We start from the raw sequence: 14,950 nt of genomic DNA on the forward strand, positions 1-14,950 counted from the left end.
GATTGTGACCATGCTAACACTGCGGAATAAATACCCAAGCAAAAGAAGAAATGACTTTTAAAAACAATAAAACATTTTGTCCGAAAATATTTCTCTTCAGTTTTTTTAACTTCAAAAAGGTAACAGCAGAAATGCATCATTTGCTAGCACGTAATCCATGCATTATGTAGAATAAATGAAATACTTTATCTGGCAATAAGTATCATAACGTTATTATTATTTATTTGTGTTACATTTTTTCCCAAACCCATACTCTGTGTTATCTAAGTAATCCTTCAATTTATAGAAGTTATTGCTTAACAGCTACTTTTTAATGGAATTTTTAACTAAGATTGCTTTAGGAATCTCTTTAATATCCTTTTGGCAATAATTGTACAGTTTTATTCTTGATTTAAAATTTTGTTTTATGTCTTGTTCTTTCAGGATAAAATTAAATTCATACCAGATCTTGTTTCATAGTCATGTACATAGTTCTTTCTGTAGTAGTTATTAATGCTATTTTTCATGTGTACAGCTAACTGGTAAATATTCTCACACGGTGCAGTTAAAATCCCCAGTGCTGTGAATCGATCCTTACAGTGAGCTCCAGTACTATTTTCGGTTAATGTTCGTAAGGCCGCTTTCCGGAATTTGAAAAAGTCATGTTTTATGCATTTGCTCCCCGGATGAGAATGCCACAGCTAAGCACTGAGAGTACATATGAATTGTAACTAAAAGACAGTGGCCGTTACGCACTGGTGACTCTAAGTGCATAACATCCTGATGACATTCTGTCTACAGGTGTCTTTGTGTGTTCACACCGTTTAAACTAAGAATCAACATTCGTTCTCAGAAATTTTGCATTTCTTACACAGACTAGAGATGTATCATGTACTATTTAAAAGTGAAATTTTCCCTCTTCAAATTCATCATATTAGTGTTCCTAATGTTCAGTGTCATTTTACTGCTTATAGACCAGTTGTAAACTTCTTTCAGGATTTCATATGCTTTTTCTGAAAGTGGTTATGTTGTTTTATCAGTGACTATGATTTGCCGCCGGCCGAAGTGGCCGTGCGGTTAAAGGCGCTGCAGTCTGGAACCGCAAGACCGCTACGGTCGCAGGTTCGAATCCTGCCTCGGGCATGGATGTTTGTGATGTTCTTAGGTTAGTTAGGTTTAACTAGTCCTAAGTTCTAGGGGACTAATGACCTCAGCAGTTGAATCCCATAGTGCTCAGAGCCATTTCAACCATATGATTTGCCGTTATCAGTGGAGATAATTTTCCCCCCTGACTGACACTACTGGGAAAGTCATAGTATTAGGAACAGTACTGTTCCTAATGTGCTACCTTGAGGTAGTTGCTATCTCTGCTCTTTGTACCCTGTTTGCTAGGTACGATAGGAACCAGTCATTAGCTTCCCTTTTATTCCTAATATTTCTAGGTTATGTAATAGAATTTTCTGGACAACAATACCAAAAGCCTTAGTGCTCAAGGTATGCCTGTGATACACTCATCTTTGTCAAGAGCATCAAGTACCACTTTGTTTAAGTCCACTATGGCTACCATTTCGGAAACAAAGCTGTGATTCACTTGAAAGGGTGTTTTTATTCAGGTAATTCATTAATCCGTCTTTCACAATCGATTCTATTGTTTTTGACGATAGTGAGTTAAAACATGCAGAGATACTATACCCACTTATAAGCGTCTATTTCCTATATGCCTCATAGTAGTTTTCACGCAGTCGTCCTCTGAAACTACGGAGGTACTTGTGTCACCGGAGGTACTTGTGGTTAACCCGGTATACAAGCAAAGCCGAGACGAATGGGGAATCGTAGCAATACAAGCCGTAAAATGGAAAATCCACTGATATAAGAGTCTTAGACAAAGTCCAAATTTTTATAGCTCAGGGCCTGGAAACAAGCATGTGGGACACGGCAAAGCTGTCTGGCTATCCGTGTGCTATTATCGAGAAAACATATCCAGGGTAGCTGAAGAACGATGAAACCACGAGTAGGTGACAAGTTGTTGGATATCCACGTCTCATTACAAAACTTAGAGGTCGGAGGCTTGTCCCATCTATAAAGCGGAGTAGGTGGCGATTATTGGCAGATCGGACGCCAGAATGCAAAGCTGTTTCAAGCACGAGTGTTTCCGACAGTACCATTCAGTTCAAGTTATTTAAAGCAGTGCAGCATACGGTCCCTAAGTGTCCCGTTTTGACTGAACGACATCGTCATTCCAACTGCAGTGCACTCGGTATCATGGCGTCTGGGCCATGGTTTAATGGAAAGTGTTGCTTGGTCGGATGAGTTCCATTTCTCGTTACATCAGGGCGATTATAGTCTCTGTATACGCTATAATCCGAGCAAACCGCTGCTCGAAACATGAGCCGCACTTAGTCAAGGAGAAGGTGGGGTGGTGATAGGTTGGTGTGTGGGGTGGAGAGGGGGGAGGGGGAGGGCTATTTTGTGTTATGGAGAACATTCACCAAGGCTTCCATGAGACCTCTGGTACTAATCTAAGTCACCATGATGATAGCTGTAGGCTACCTCCGTCCCTTCATGCTCGTCATCTACCCCTTTGGCGGTAGCATCTTCCAGTAGGACAACAGTCCATTTCACAGTGCCATACCTTTGCTACGGTGGTTTGAAAGGGAGGGTCTCCTGGCCACGAAAATAGTCTGATCTGAACAACAGAACACGTCTCGGACGCTATCAGGCGCCGGCTCGGCGGTCATTAACCTCCGGCCAGTATTTTGCCGGAATTGCTTGGCACTTGTAACGAATTCTGGTACCATACATCTCTAGAAGACCACGCAGATCTTGTCGAATCTGTACAATGCAGAATCTCTGCTGTATCGCTCTCCAAATGCGGAACAACACACTGTTAAGCACGATATTGCACTGCCTGTGCTACTCTGATTACGACGCAAAGTTCCTTTGGACATGCTTGCGTGCCCAAAGGAAGAGGCACAGCCGTTTCGAAAGACACCAAATGAATTCTCAATTGCGAATACGAAGTACCATCAGCTGTAAAATGAAATGACGACAATGAAAATTTGTGCCGGACCGGGACTCGAAGCCGGATTTCCCGCTTATCGCGAGCAGTCGCCTTACCATTTTGGCTATCCGTGCAAGACTCGCGACCGGACTCAAAGTCCCATAAGATGTCAACCATGCGTCTACGACCTGTACTCGTACATCCATTATGCACGTTCCCGTACAAGTCCGACGTTGTACTTCAAAGTCGCTTGCCCGGTATCAGTAGATAAATACGATATTACAGTGCCTATGATAATCTGATTACGATGCAGCGGTCATGCATGCATGGTAAGGCGACCACTCGCGATAAGCGGTATATCCGGGTTCGAGTCCCAGTCCGACACAAATTTGCACTTTCGTCATTCCATTCAACAGCTGACTGGTAGTCCTTAGTCGCAATTGCGAGTTCATTTGATGGATTCAACGTTAAGCAAGTTGTCATAATGTTTCATTTTACCAGTGTATCTAAGGCTTTCATGTTTAGTGCTAGTACAAAGCGGCAGTAGAGGTGTGATTCACTGCGACTGTTGACAGCCTGTACGCTGTGGTGTAGCCGGTCCGCTTTCAAGCCTGTACGTCACTCTGGTGCCCGCAGACCTGCTGCAGCTGCGCGACATGCAGAACGTGCCCGTGGTTTGCCACGTGAAGCAGCTGGTGCTGTGCTCCTGCCTGTTCGGTGGCGCCGAGCGCGTCAAGGCGACGTCCGTCGCGGCGCTGCTGCAGGGCTACTGGGACGCCGAGCGACAACTGGTCCGTCCCGCTAGCTCACAAGGTTCCTCTCCTGTCTCCGTCGTACTGCATGTGCTGGATCACCTGCTGCTGTCAGATCACTCACCGCCTGTCACTGCCTACCTTCAGCTGAGGATGTTGTACTTTTGGCTTGTGACTTGTTTTGACAACAACCAAGCCACACGTCCTAATTATAGCTTTTACATCCGAATTTAAATTATCATCTTTTTAATTTTACTTTAATTCAATTTATCCTTTATTTTCACTGATTTGGAACAACCTGGCATATTACGTACTGAACTTCAATCTTCGGGTCTTTACCTTACGCGGGTAAGTGCTCAATGGACTGAGCTATCCAAGCACGAGTCACGACTCCCCATCACAGCTTATCCTAGCCTGTAGCTAAGTCATTTCTTTGCAATACTCTTTCTTCCGCATACGCAGCAGAATTTCTGTGAAGTTTTAAAGATACGAGAAAATAAAAGGAAAGGCAAGCTGTTGTTCTGGCCATAGAATCCTCTAGTCAGTTACGACCGACCACCGCTTAATACTCAACCAACTGCCAAATCGAGATGAGGAGTGGAAAGGCGTGGGACAAACACACTGCTCCCTGGACTGTTATCGCGTTAGCAGACATGAAACCGCTATTACTCGATCAAGCAGAGCCTCAATTTTCATCACAAGATTGAATGTATCCATTTTCCACCGAGGAAAAATGCCTGGTAGTATTGGGAAACGAACATGGGGACTTCACATGACTGCCAACCATGCTGAACTTTCGACCACGCTAACCAGGCAGCTACGTAGGTGCTGCTGCAAATGAAGCTCTGAGGGCCACTCCTGTCTCATGCTTGCCTAACTCAATGGGACGCCAGCGTGTTCGGTCAGAGGGTAAGTCGTCCTTTGTAACAAAAAGACTGAGTAAATGGATCAACAATGAACTTCAGGTGGTGACATGGGACGTCCTCCCCGAACAAATGGAACGAACAATAACGAACAGAACGAGATTTTAAAAAAATGGGATAGAGCAACTGCTCGAAAAATACAAAGTCCCAGGTTCGAAGCTTGCTCTGGCCCACACTTTTAACTTGGCGCAAAAGTTCATAACATTCACATTATTTTAAATGGAGATGAACGCTAATTTCAAGCAGTATTCAGTAGAGCATAATAAAAATGAACGTTCGAGACAGATTGCCGGTTCTGTTCATATGTAAATAGAGTTTATACTACGTCGACTGAACCGGATTGGCGTGATGATGGTATAGCTAAAATGTACAAAAAGTAAATCACTATAAAAATGCCAAAATAAAAATGGAGTGTTATCGGTATATGTGTCAATAACTAAGTTTGATTACAGCTCTGAAATCGAATAGTGTGAAGGCAAAATATTTCGGAATTCACCGATGTATTTTTATCCATATTTAACTGATTAAAATCGTTGAAACTACTAATCAGAATTGGCGTAATTCGACCTTCTGCTTCTACACAGAAATCTCATTTATGTCATAAGACTTTCTTGTTTGAAGAAAAATATAAAAAAAAACTGAACATCCTTCTAGTATCATGTTTGATGACACTAGTTCAAGGAAGCTACCACCTGCGATACTTATTATGCTACTATGATTAAGGAGTGCACTGGACATACAGTGAAACCTATGTTAAGCATAAATACTGGAAAGAAACCCAAACACAAAATTTTGACTCATCTGATGAAACTGATAAACTTAAGTAAAATTATTATTAAACCAATCACACTATAGTACACGGCTATCTTCTCCTAAATGAAACTTATTGGCCGTCCCTTACGATTGTGGTCTACAGGATATTCGTATGACGTGGTGCTCATGCTGAAATACGAATTGTTCGCACAGTCTATTCATTTCGTTCTCTAATTCAATTTATAGGCAACTCCGAAAATGCCATACGTATTCAGTGGCCAAAATCATGCAGATCATATCATTCTCGTTACTACGGATGTACCATCTGAAGTTAATAGGTCACTGTGACGTTTCAGTGCGGGCATGCTAGTTCACTTACATAAGATAGATATTTCCGACGGTTAGTAGTGTTTTTCCAGTTCGACAACACTTTACATCTCAGGAGAAACGGTGCAAATGAACAGCATAAGACTTAAGACCTGAAATGAAATAATCTAATGGCATTGCTGGCCGGGAGGCCCCATGCGGGGAAGTTCGGCCGGCGTATTGCAAAGCCTTTTTAGTTGACGCCACTTCTGCGACTTGCGAGTCAATGATGATGAAATGATCATGAAAGACACACAACACCCAGTCATCACAAGGCAGAGAAAATCCCTGACCCCGCCAGGTATCGAATCTGAGACCACGTACGCTGGAAGCGAGATGCTACCTCATGACCACGAGCTGCGAACACTTAAGACCTAATGGCCAGCTAATGATGAAAATGTACAAATAAAAGATTATGTCTTGTCTTTTATGCCAAAAAAGATACTGAAGTAAGACATATTGTTTCCGTCGAATCGTCATGAACGTCATCGAAGGAAGAATAGCATCTTACGTCCTATTAAAGACAAATCCATTAGAGAGAGATGCAAACTTCGATATGACCAGGACGAGGCAGGGCATCAGCATGAGCCTCATGAAAGCAGTCATTCAGTCAGATTGTAGCAGCTGAGGGTTTTAAATTGTGAGACAAATGTGACGGAAGTGTAGTTTCGATCATATTTAATGTTCACCTTTAGATAAAACGTTCGTCAACGGTAATCCGTCAGAAGTTTCTGGCAGACGTCCTGGAGGTACACGATTAAAAAGATGGTTCAAATGACTCTGAGCACTATGGGACTTAACTTCTGAGGTCATCAGTCATCTAGAACTTAGAACTACTTAAACCTAACTAACCCAAGGACATCACACACATCCATGTCCGAGGCAGGATTCGAACCTGCGACCGTAGCAGTAGCGCGGTTCCAGACTGTAGCGCCTAGAACCGCTCGGCCACTCCGGCCAGCGGTACTCGATTACTTCTTGGTTTTACACACATGGTGCTCTGCAGCTCGCATGAAATTCAAGGGCTTCACTGTTGTTGTCTAAGTGCAAAAATCGGCTGTTTGAATTATTTTTTTTTAAATTCCGGGCATGTATGGAGCCAAATTCCATCTTCAGCATGACACTGGCATGTGTCGTTATGTCACATGAACTGTCTATAAGACATTTACCACAAACAGGCATAGATGGGTGGCAGCACATGCCCCATGTCGTCATAACAAACAGTGAATGATCACACGAACGTCGTGAAAGTAACTGAACTCAATTATAATCCGGTTCCAGTCCAAGACTATAGAAGTACAAGAGATATTGAGTACACCGCAACTGCTTAAAGCACTGGCAATATTGCACATCATCGGATTACCGGTACAATTTTACAAAATAAAATAAAGGAAAGGAGACACGTAATTAATGAACAACAAATACATGCTTGTGTCCTTACATGAAGATCCAACAAACTTAATTTAGTTCTACCGCTGTAATATTACTCTTAATATAAGCCGAAAAGTCCCAAGAATTGACAAATAAAAGCTATATGTTTTGAATTGAACGTCATTGTATTCTCAGTGTGATAACAAGCCTGCAATTGTAACTGTATCCATGCAGCTGAGTATCAACAACAGCCTCAAATATATGGCCAGAGCTATGACGTTGAAAACAATAAATTGTAGGCTTGCCACCTGCACATACCTGCTTAATGTCGTTTTTGTTTTTGTTGTGGTCTTCAGTCGGGCGACTGCTCTGGTGCGACACTCCGTTCTTACATGTCCTGCGCAAACGTCGTCATCTCTGCACAGCTACTGCAACCTGCGTCCACTTTAAGCTGCTGACTACAGTCGAGCTTTGGACGCCTTCTTAACAATTTTGACCTCTCCCCCCAAACTTCCCTCCCACTATCAAACCGAGTGAGGTGGTGCAGTGGTTGGCACATTGGACTTCCATTTTCAAAGACGGTGGTTCAGTTCCCCATCCGGCCACCCACATTTAGACATTCCGTCATTTCCCTAAATCGCTTAAGGCAAATATCGCGATGGTTCCTTTAAAATGGAGTGGAAGACTTCCTTCCCCATATATCCTTACTCCTTGCTTGTGCTCTCTCTCTAATAACCTCACTGTCGACGGGACGTTAAGCTATAATCTTCCTTAATTTCTTTACTCGTACCACTACCAAACTGACTATTCATTGATAATTCCGAATGTGTCTTCCCAAGAAAACCTTTCTTTGGTCTAGTTATGACACACCAATGTTGAATTTATTAGACGTAGATTTTATGAAACTGTCCTTTGGACATGTCAACTCATACAAATTGCAGAACTTGTTTAAGTATGTCGGATGCGTATGTAACGATATTTGTGCCAATGTTTCGGTATTCTGTTTCATGTAAGCTGTTTTAGTTGCTTTTTAATATCATTGTTCGCGTTTGTTTATTTTGTGATAGTCGATTCAAACACACAGTGGTTGTGTAATAAGCATTATTTCGACTTGGCAGCTGAATGATAGAATCACGACAAAAACTAACATATTTTATATGTATTTTAATGTATTTATAATGCACCTCTTCCGCAAATTTTCCTTAGACAAGACTGCTTACCTCATTGTATGATAATCACACAAATTTATCGACTTACGACTACGAAAACTGTATTGAATGTAAGGTTTATAACAATATCCATTTCCGTTAAATTTATATACCACTTGCGAATCATGTAATAGGATTTATTCAGAGTTGTGCCATATTTAATATAATATGTACTGGTACTGTGTGTGTGTGTGTGTGTGTGTGTGTGTGTGTGAGAGAGAGAGAGAGAGAGAGAGAGAGAGAGAGAGAGCGTTGAAGCGGGAACACAAGACTCAGCAATTGCGTCGTTCTCAACAGGCGCTGGATGATCGCTTCGAGAACGAAGAGTTCGCGGTGGTGCTGCAGCCGTTCTTCCTGGGCGTGGAGAGTCCCGCTGACGTGAACACGTGGTTCGGCGCGGCGCCAGACCTCAGCTACTTCGCGCCTGACTGCTTCCACTTTAGCCAGAAAGCTCACGCCCTCAGTGAGTACTTAAGAGTACTAGTCTTAAGGAGTTAAGTCCTTTCATCTGTACACTTGAATACTCTCGAACTAACATGGGATCTTACCTCTTAGTACTCACGGGTCAATCTTGTCTCCAAAGTATTTTGTGATCTATTAATTCAGGAACCATATCAGTGGTAACAAAAAGCTATCGTAGAAAGGCAGTGTTCCTTTCCTGATGCACGTCGTCTTTGCACGATGGTTTGGTATGCAATGGAATCTTGTCTCTGAAGTGCACCTTCTCTATTACCTCACATACGCGGTATTTCAAACAGGTGCCATAAAACTTGGAGGTATTTCTTAAGGGTGTCTGTAGGTAAACATCAAGAATAAGGACTCACGTCCGAATAGTGCAACAAATGGAGTGAAACAAAAATGAGGTAACTAACTTCTGCTGGTTCCTACTCGAGCAACACTTCCAATCTGATTTTCTGCATTGGACACTACTGGACGTTAGTAGTTAGACATACATTATCTGATCAAAGTATTCGAACACGTGTTAGGGAATATTAATATGATGTGCGACCACGCTTCACCTTCATGGCGGCTTGAACTCTGCTGCAGACGCTTTCAATGGTGGATCTATATGCCTGTGGAAGGATTGGCAGTCCATTCTTCCTCAACATCTGTAACCAGAGAAGGTAGTGGTGTTGAACACTGTGGTTTGGAGGGCAGGTGACGTTCTAATCGATCCAAAAAGAGTTCCATTGGGTTCTTCAACTCAGGGCTCTGGCCAGACCAGTCCATTAAAGGAATGCTAGTTTCCCCAAGGAACTGGCTGACTAATGATGCTTTATGTTACGGTGTCCTTGACATACTGTTACTCTAAGGCGTGGTCCCCAACCTTAATGCAATTAGATATTAGCTAATATCCTCATCACCCTACCCCTGCCCCCATACCACCACCACTATCAACCACCAACATAAGCGCGTAACTTATCTTCCTTTGAGCAATTCCATTTCGAAATGACGAAAGATAAACGTTATTTAATGCTTGTAGTTGCATTAAAACATGAACTAATGAGTCAATGAGACAACTGCTGCCGCGCGGAATGGCCGCGCAGTCCGAGGCGCCATGACACGGACTGCGTTACCCCTCCCGCCGGAGGTTCGAGTCCTCCCTCGGGCTTTGGTGTGTGTTGTTCTTACCATAAGTTAGTTTAAGTAGTGTCTAAGTCTAGGGACCGATGACTTCGGCAGTTTGGTCCCTTAGGAATTAACCCACATTTTAACATTTTTAGACAATTGGTACTGTTATTTCTAACACCGCTTTTTTATAGAACAATGAAACAATTTTCAGTGCGTCGCGATTGCTACCTAAAATTCCATCTCGGAAAAGAAAGCTAACTATCCTCATTGGCAGTAGACACTTGTTACAAAACATGCTTGCTGTGCACTTGCTTCACCCACATCCTGCACCCTCGTTCAAAATAAACCAAATTAAAATACGTGCACTAAAATAATGCTTGAAAATCACTTGATTGCTGAACTCCTTACTTCTGAATTGGCAGATATCGGACAACTTCAGATTGTGAATGCTTTGTGTCTGAAGACTGCCGCTAATAATAATATAGTAATAATAAAGTGTAGGCCTTACAGTAGTGGAGTAGCCATTACGTAATTATTGTTGTCGCACTGTCAGTCAGTTCGTTTATTGCTTCGAAGTGAACAATGAAGCAATTTCTGGTCTATTGCGGGACCTATCAACAACTCAGAAAAGGCATTTCAATGAGATATTTAAGTATATATGATGTATAAGTCTCCATTTTGCTGTTGTAGATGCATAGTAAGAAGTATGTATGTAGTCGGTGGACTATGTGAGGAAATTTTCGTTGATAAGTTCGTTTCACCACATTGTGTCACACGTTAATGCTAATATTTAAAGATGTACTTTTGTCGACTTATGTAATAAGTATTACAGCCTCAGGAATTAGCGATAACAGAAATAGCTTTAAAAATTATTTCGTTTCGTTACCGAAACTAAAATGAACAATTCTGTTTTTATCCCTCAGAAATTTTCATTTTACCCCTTAGGGTGTAATGATACACAGGCTGGGAACCACTTCTGTACGGTAAACAAACGTGTTCATATCCTGTACAGAGCATTTTGTTAGCACAATAAGGGGAGCACACCCTAACCAAGCAAAACACCCCATCAGGCAACACCACCTCCTCCACACTTCTTTTTCGGCCTTCCACCTGATGTCAGGTAAAGTTCTCCAGCCTACGCCAAACCCAGACCCTTCCATCGGATTGCCACAAGGTACAGCGTGATTCATCACTCCAGATCACCCGTTTCCAGTCATCCTCTGTCCAGTGCCATCGCTCTTTAGACCACCTCGAGCATCGCTTTGCAGTGACACCAGAAATGTGTGGTTTGTAAGAAGCTGCAGGAGTATTGTAACCCATTCTTTTAACTCCATACACACAGCCACTGTGCTAGCTGGACTGTTCGTAGCACTTTGGAGCTCAATGGTAATTCTTTCCCCTGATTTCATACGCTTTTTTACAACGACCCTCCACAATGCTCGACGATCCCTGATCATTAGCTCATTGGGTATGCCTGGTCTTGATTTACTTGTGGTTGTTCCTACACGTTCCACTTTCACAATTACAACAGTCGACTTGGGCTGCTTCAGAAGGGTTGAAATGTCCATGACGAATTTGTTACTTAAGTGACAGCCAGTGACTTGTGCGCGTTTGAAGACACCGAGCCCGACTGCTCGACCCGTTTTGCTGCTATTGCCCCCTTGTATACTGACTGGCCCGCCTCTCGTGTCATCTAATGGCCAGTTCCTCCGTACATAAGCGTGTCCAGACACTTTTGATCTGATGGCGTAAGTCGTGTTGGACAGTAACTGATGTTAGATCTTTCCTTGAAATTCCTGGTGAACTGCCAGATGTCAAGTAACTTGATGCCACGGCATTTCGGCGCAGTCTTCTGCCATCTTCAGGTGTATTCCGGCAACAGTGCTCTGAGCTCCCCTATGTAAAAGTACGCAGGCGCTTCGGTAGTGCACCCAGTTTCGTTAAGCATACATTGCTTGAGCGCTGGAGCTCTATGCTCTGTTGCTGATGTTATATTGTTAATACTTGAGTTTTTTGAATCTACCTCAACGTACTCAATTAGTTTCAGTGTTAGCAGTTTGCTGTTGTATTTCATTCGTATACTGACACATGTCTACATGACTGTACGCTCCGTAGTCTCTCTTATATTATTCTTAAGGTCACTGTGCGAAATATACGACCATAGTGGCAAAAATGTCGCACATTCTTTCTCTAATACAAGGTGTCTCGAGTACAATGCAGTTTTTTCCAGTCATTCCAGTTTAAATTCCCTTAAATTATTTTCATATTGGCTACACCATCAGTGCATCTCTTAAATCCTTCCATGTCTGCTTTTGCACTGTCATGTCTATTTGATAAGGTCTCGAAGCACAGCCATTCATTAAATGAAGTGGAAATTTTGTCCAGATGTTTCTGCATTTCACTGGGATCGCCCAATGTCGATAATGTCCTGCAGAAAGCTGCGTGGTTAACGAACAATAGGATAACATTGTTGATCTTATCTGCATGTTCAGTGAGAACATTAGAAATCCTATCATGCTCATTAGGACAACCACGTTGTTTCTTTGATTTATGTTGAAAGTTCCCCGACAAGCATAAACGTACTGCGTTCTGTTAGTCACTCATATATCAAGTCAGCTGATAAATGTTTCTAGGTTCAGCAGTTGTCTTTAAATTCTATTGGGTAATAGAGTTTTATGTTCAGTATTTTTGTATTTATAAAACCTAAACGTATTTGTCCTATTAATTGACATAAATTCACCTGATGATGGAGGGCGAAACCTCCGAAACATGTGGCTGATATCCCTAACAGTCATCGCAAAACTTAGCCTAAAATGTTCACATTTAAAATTGTCCTGAATATATAGGGCATGAAACATAAAAATGAACATCAAATAAAAGGAACTAAAAGATATCTACTACATTCCGTAAAACCTGGAAAATAAGTTTGAAAAATCGACACTATTACCGAATCTAACGCTAAACGTAAACGAACAAAACTAATTGTATGTTCCAAATGACTGCCTATAGCATTACAGAATACCTATCAACTGCATCCAGTGGACTGCCGCACTTGATCAAAAATGTTTGGGATGATGTGAATGTCTTCACACACTGCATTTGCACTGATATTAAAGCCAGTACTATACAATTCACAACAAAACTAAAAACAAAAAATCGCCTTTGAAGATTAGAAGATTTCCGAGCGCTCTTATGTGCGGAAGATTTCTAGCTTATTAGCGTATATGTCAGTAACCCAGTACGTGCTATAATAGGTTTTCTGATGGTGAAATCACTGATGTCAATGTCTTCAGCAGAAATATTTACTTTAGTTTTATGTAAATTCCACATTTATCAAAAATGGGAAACATTAATTGACAAATACAGAATATTAGTTTTTAATAAAAGTCAGATTTTTTTTCATCACAGGACACATGAAAATAAATTAAAATTTCAACGGGCGTGCGAAGAGCGTTCTTGTTAAATACATCTATGTACATGAATAAATACTGTTCTGTCTATCGAAATATATGTAAAAATATTGTACTTTCGTTTTGATGTTTTTTATTTTTGCACCAAATTTCAATTTAATGTTTTCCACACTTTCAAGAGAATGCGAATAGTAATTCAAGATAAGAAAAGATGTTATTCACTTTAAAAAATTGAAGACAGTCGACAGTATGAAGAAAATCATTCATGACTAGTTATGGATAACAATTTGGTTTTTAACATTTGTTGGTGTTTAGCTTCTACTAGAATGCCCACGTGTGTGTGTGACGTCCGCTAGTGTTCCAGCGCTTCGTGCATGGTGGCCATGTAGCCTATTTTTGTCAGACCGTGTCAGGACGTTCAGACAATGATACATATTGGTGTCTTTCAATTGTTCACACTGTCTGGATGTGGAGAGCCGGTAGTGATGTGTTTATCCTTTGTTTGCAGTCGCCAACGCGCTGTGGAACAACATGCTGGAGCCCGTCGGCAACAAGACAGAGGGCTGGCGGCCTCTGATGCAGCGCTTCCTGTGCCCCTCTGCGGAGGCGCCCTACTTCTTCACCCGCAACAACTCCAACAAGTTCTTTGATACCGGACGGCAGTAGCACCTTGTAAAGGCCATATATCACTTAGGGAGGGAAAAGGTCAAGCACTTAGAGGTTTAACTGAGATTTATAGGGCTGCCTCTCTTACTACTGCCAGCTGCGGACATCTAGTGGAATTCACTTTCACCTGTTGATGCTAACCACAACATTCTTCTAGCGAACAAAAGACGTAATTGTGGCTGACACAACAGGAGGAAACCAGCATAATTTATTCTGCAATCAAGGCTGCAGGTAAAGAATGGAAAACCAAACGATGATCATTTAGTCATATTATCTACTGTGTATGTAATGACACAAAGGCTAACAGTTTCCGATCTATATTGGGCAGTCCGTGCAAGCGTCAGCTCATTTAAAAAATGATCGTTATTTCACTCTGTCATTCCTTAATACCATTTTCACAATCTCCGGTCTTAGAACTTGTTGTAAAGTACTCCATTTGAACCACAATTAAAGATCTGTTCTTTTCTATTTCTCTTTATCGAAACCTGATTCTACGCGGATTCATTGTTGCCGGAAGTTAAAGTTATGTGTTACACAGATTGACTCATTTCTCATGCCAAAGGAGTTTGATTCAAAATAGACGCGCTTTTTGTTAAAAAAAGTGCGAATGAATTTTTATTAAAATTGTTGTTTTGGTTATAATAATTATACCTCACGAATATGCATATGAGTGCGGAATGTAATTTTTGAATTTGAAATCTTGAGTTTTGCGTGTAGGTGTAATTAATGGTTTTTAGTATAGCTGTTTACAGTTAAGTTTATAAATAATCTTGTATGCCTTAATGAATTGAACTCTTCATTTTATTAATCACATCACTAAATAATGGAACTATATAGTAACATTTTATACAGGATGGGAAAAATGAAACTGACCTGGGAAATATTTCATGTGTCGTAAGATAACGTTCGTCATCCACGTCCAGAGAGGATAACGTTAGATGTTAGTTGT

General features: G+C 41.4%; 1 protein-coding gene across 1 annotated transcript in view; it reads left to right on the forward strand.

Annotated features, from left to right (window-relative positions):
• LOC126455256 (phospholipase B1, membrane-associated-like) overlaps positions 1 to 14,321 on the forward strand; it is a 68,252-nt gene extending 53,931 nt beyond the window's left edge. Inside the window, exons 5-7 of the mRNA XM_050091161.1 lie at positions 3,617 to 3,771; positions 8,651 to 8,816; positions 13,844 to 14,321. Coding sequence (XP_049947118.1) covers positions 3,617 to 3,771; positions 8,651 to 8,816; positions 13,844 to 14,001 — 479 coding nt within the window. The 3' untranslated portion in view covers positions 14,002 to 14,321. The remainder of the gene's footprint in view (positions 1 to 3,616; positions 3,772 to 8,650; positions 8,817 to 13,843) is intronic.
• Positions 14,322 to 14,950: the final 629 nt, after the last annotated feature.

This window comes from Schistocerca serialis, chromosome 1, assembly GCF_023864345.2.
Source record: "Schistocerca serialis cubense isolate TAMUIC-IGC-003099 chromosome 1, iqSchSeri2.2, whole genome shotgun sequence".
NCBI lineage: Eukaryota > Metazoa > Arthropoda > Insecta > Orthoptera > Acrididae > Schistocerca > Schistocerca serialis.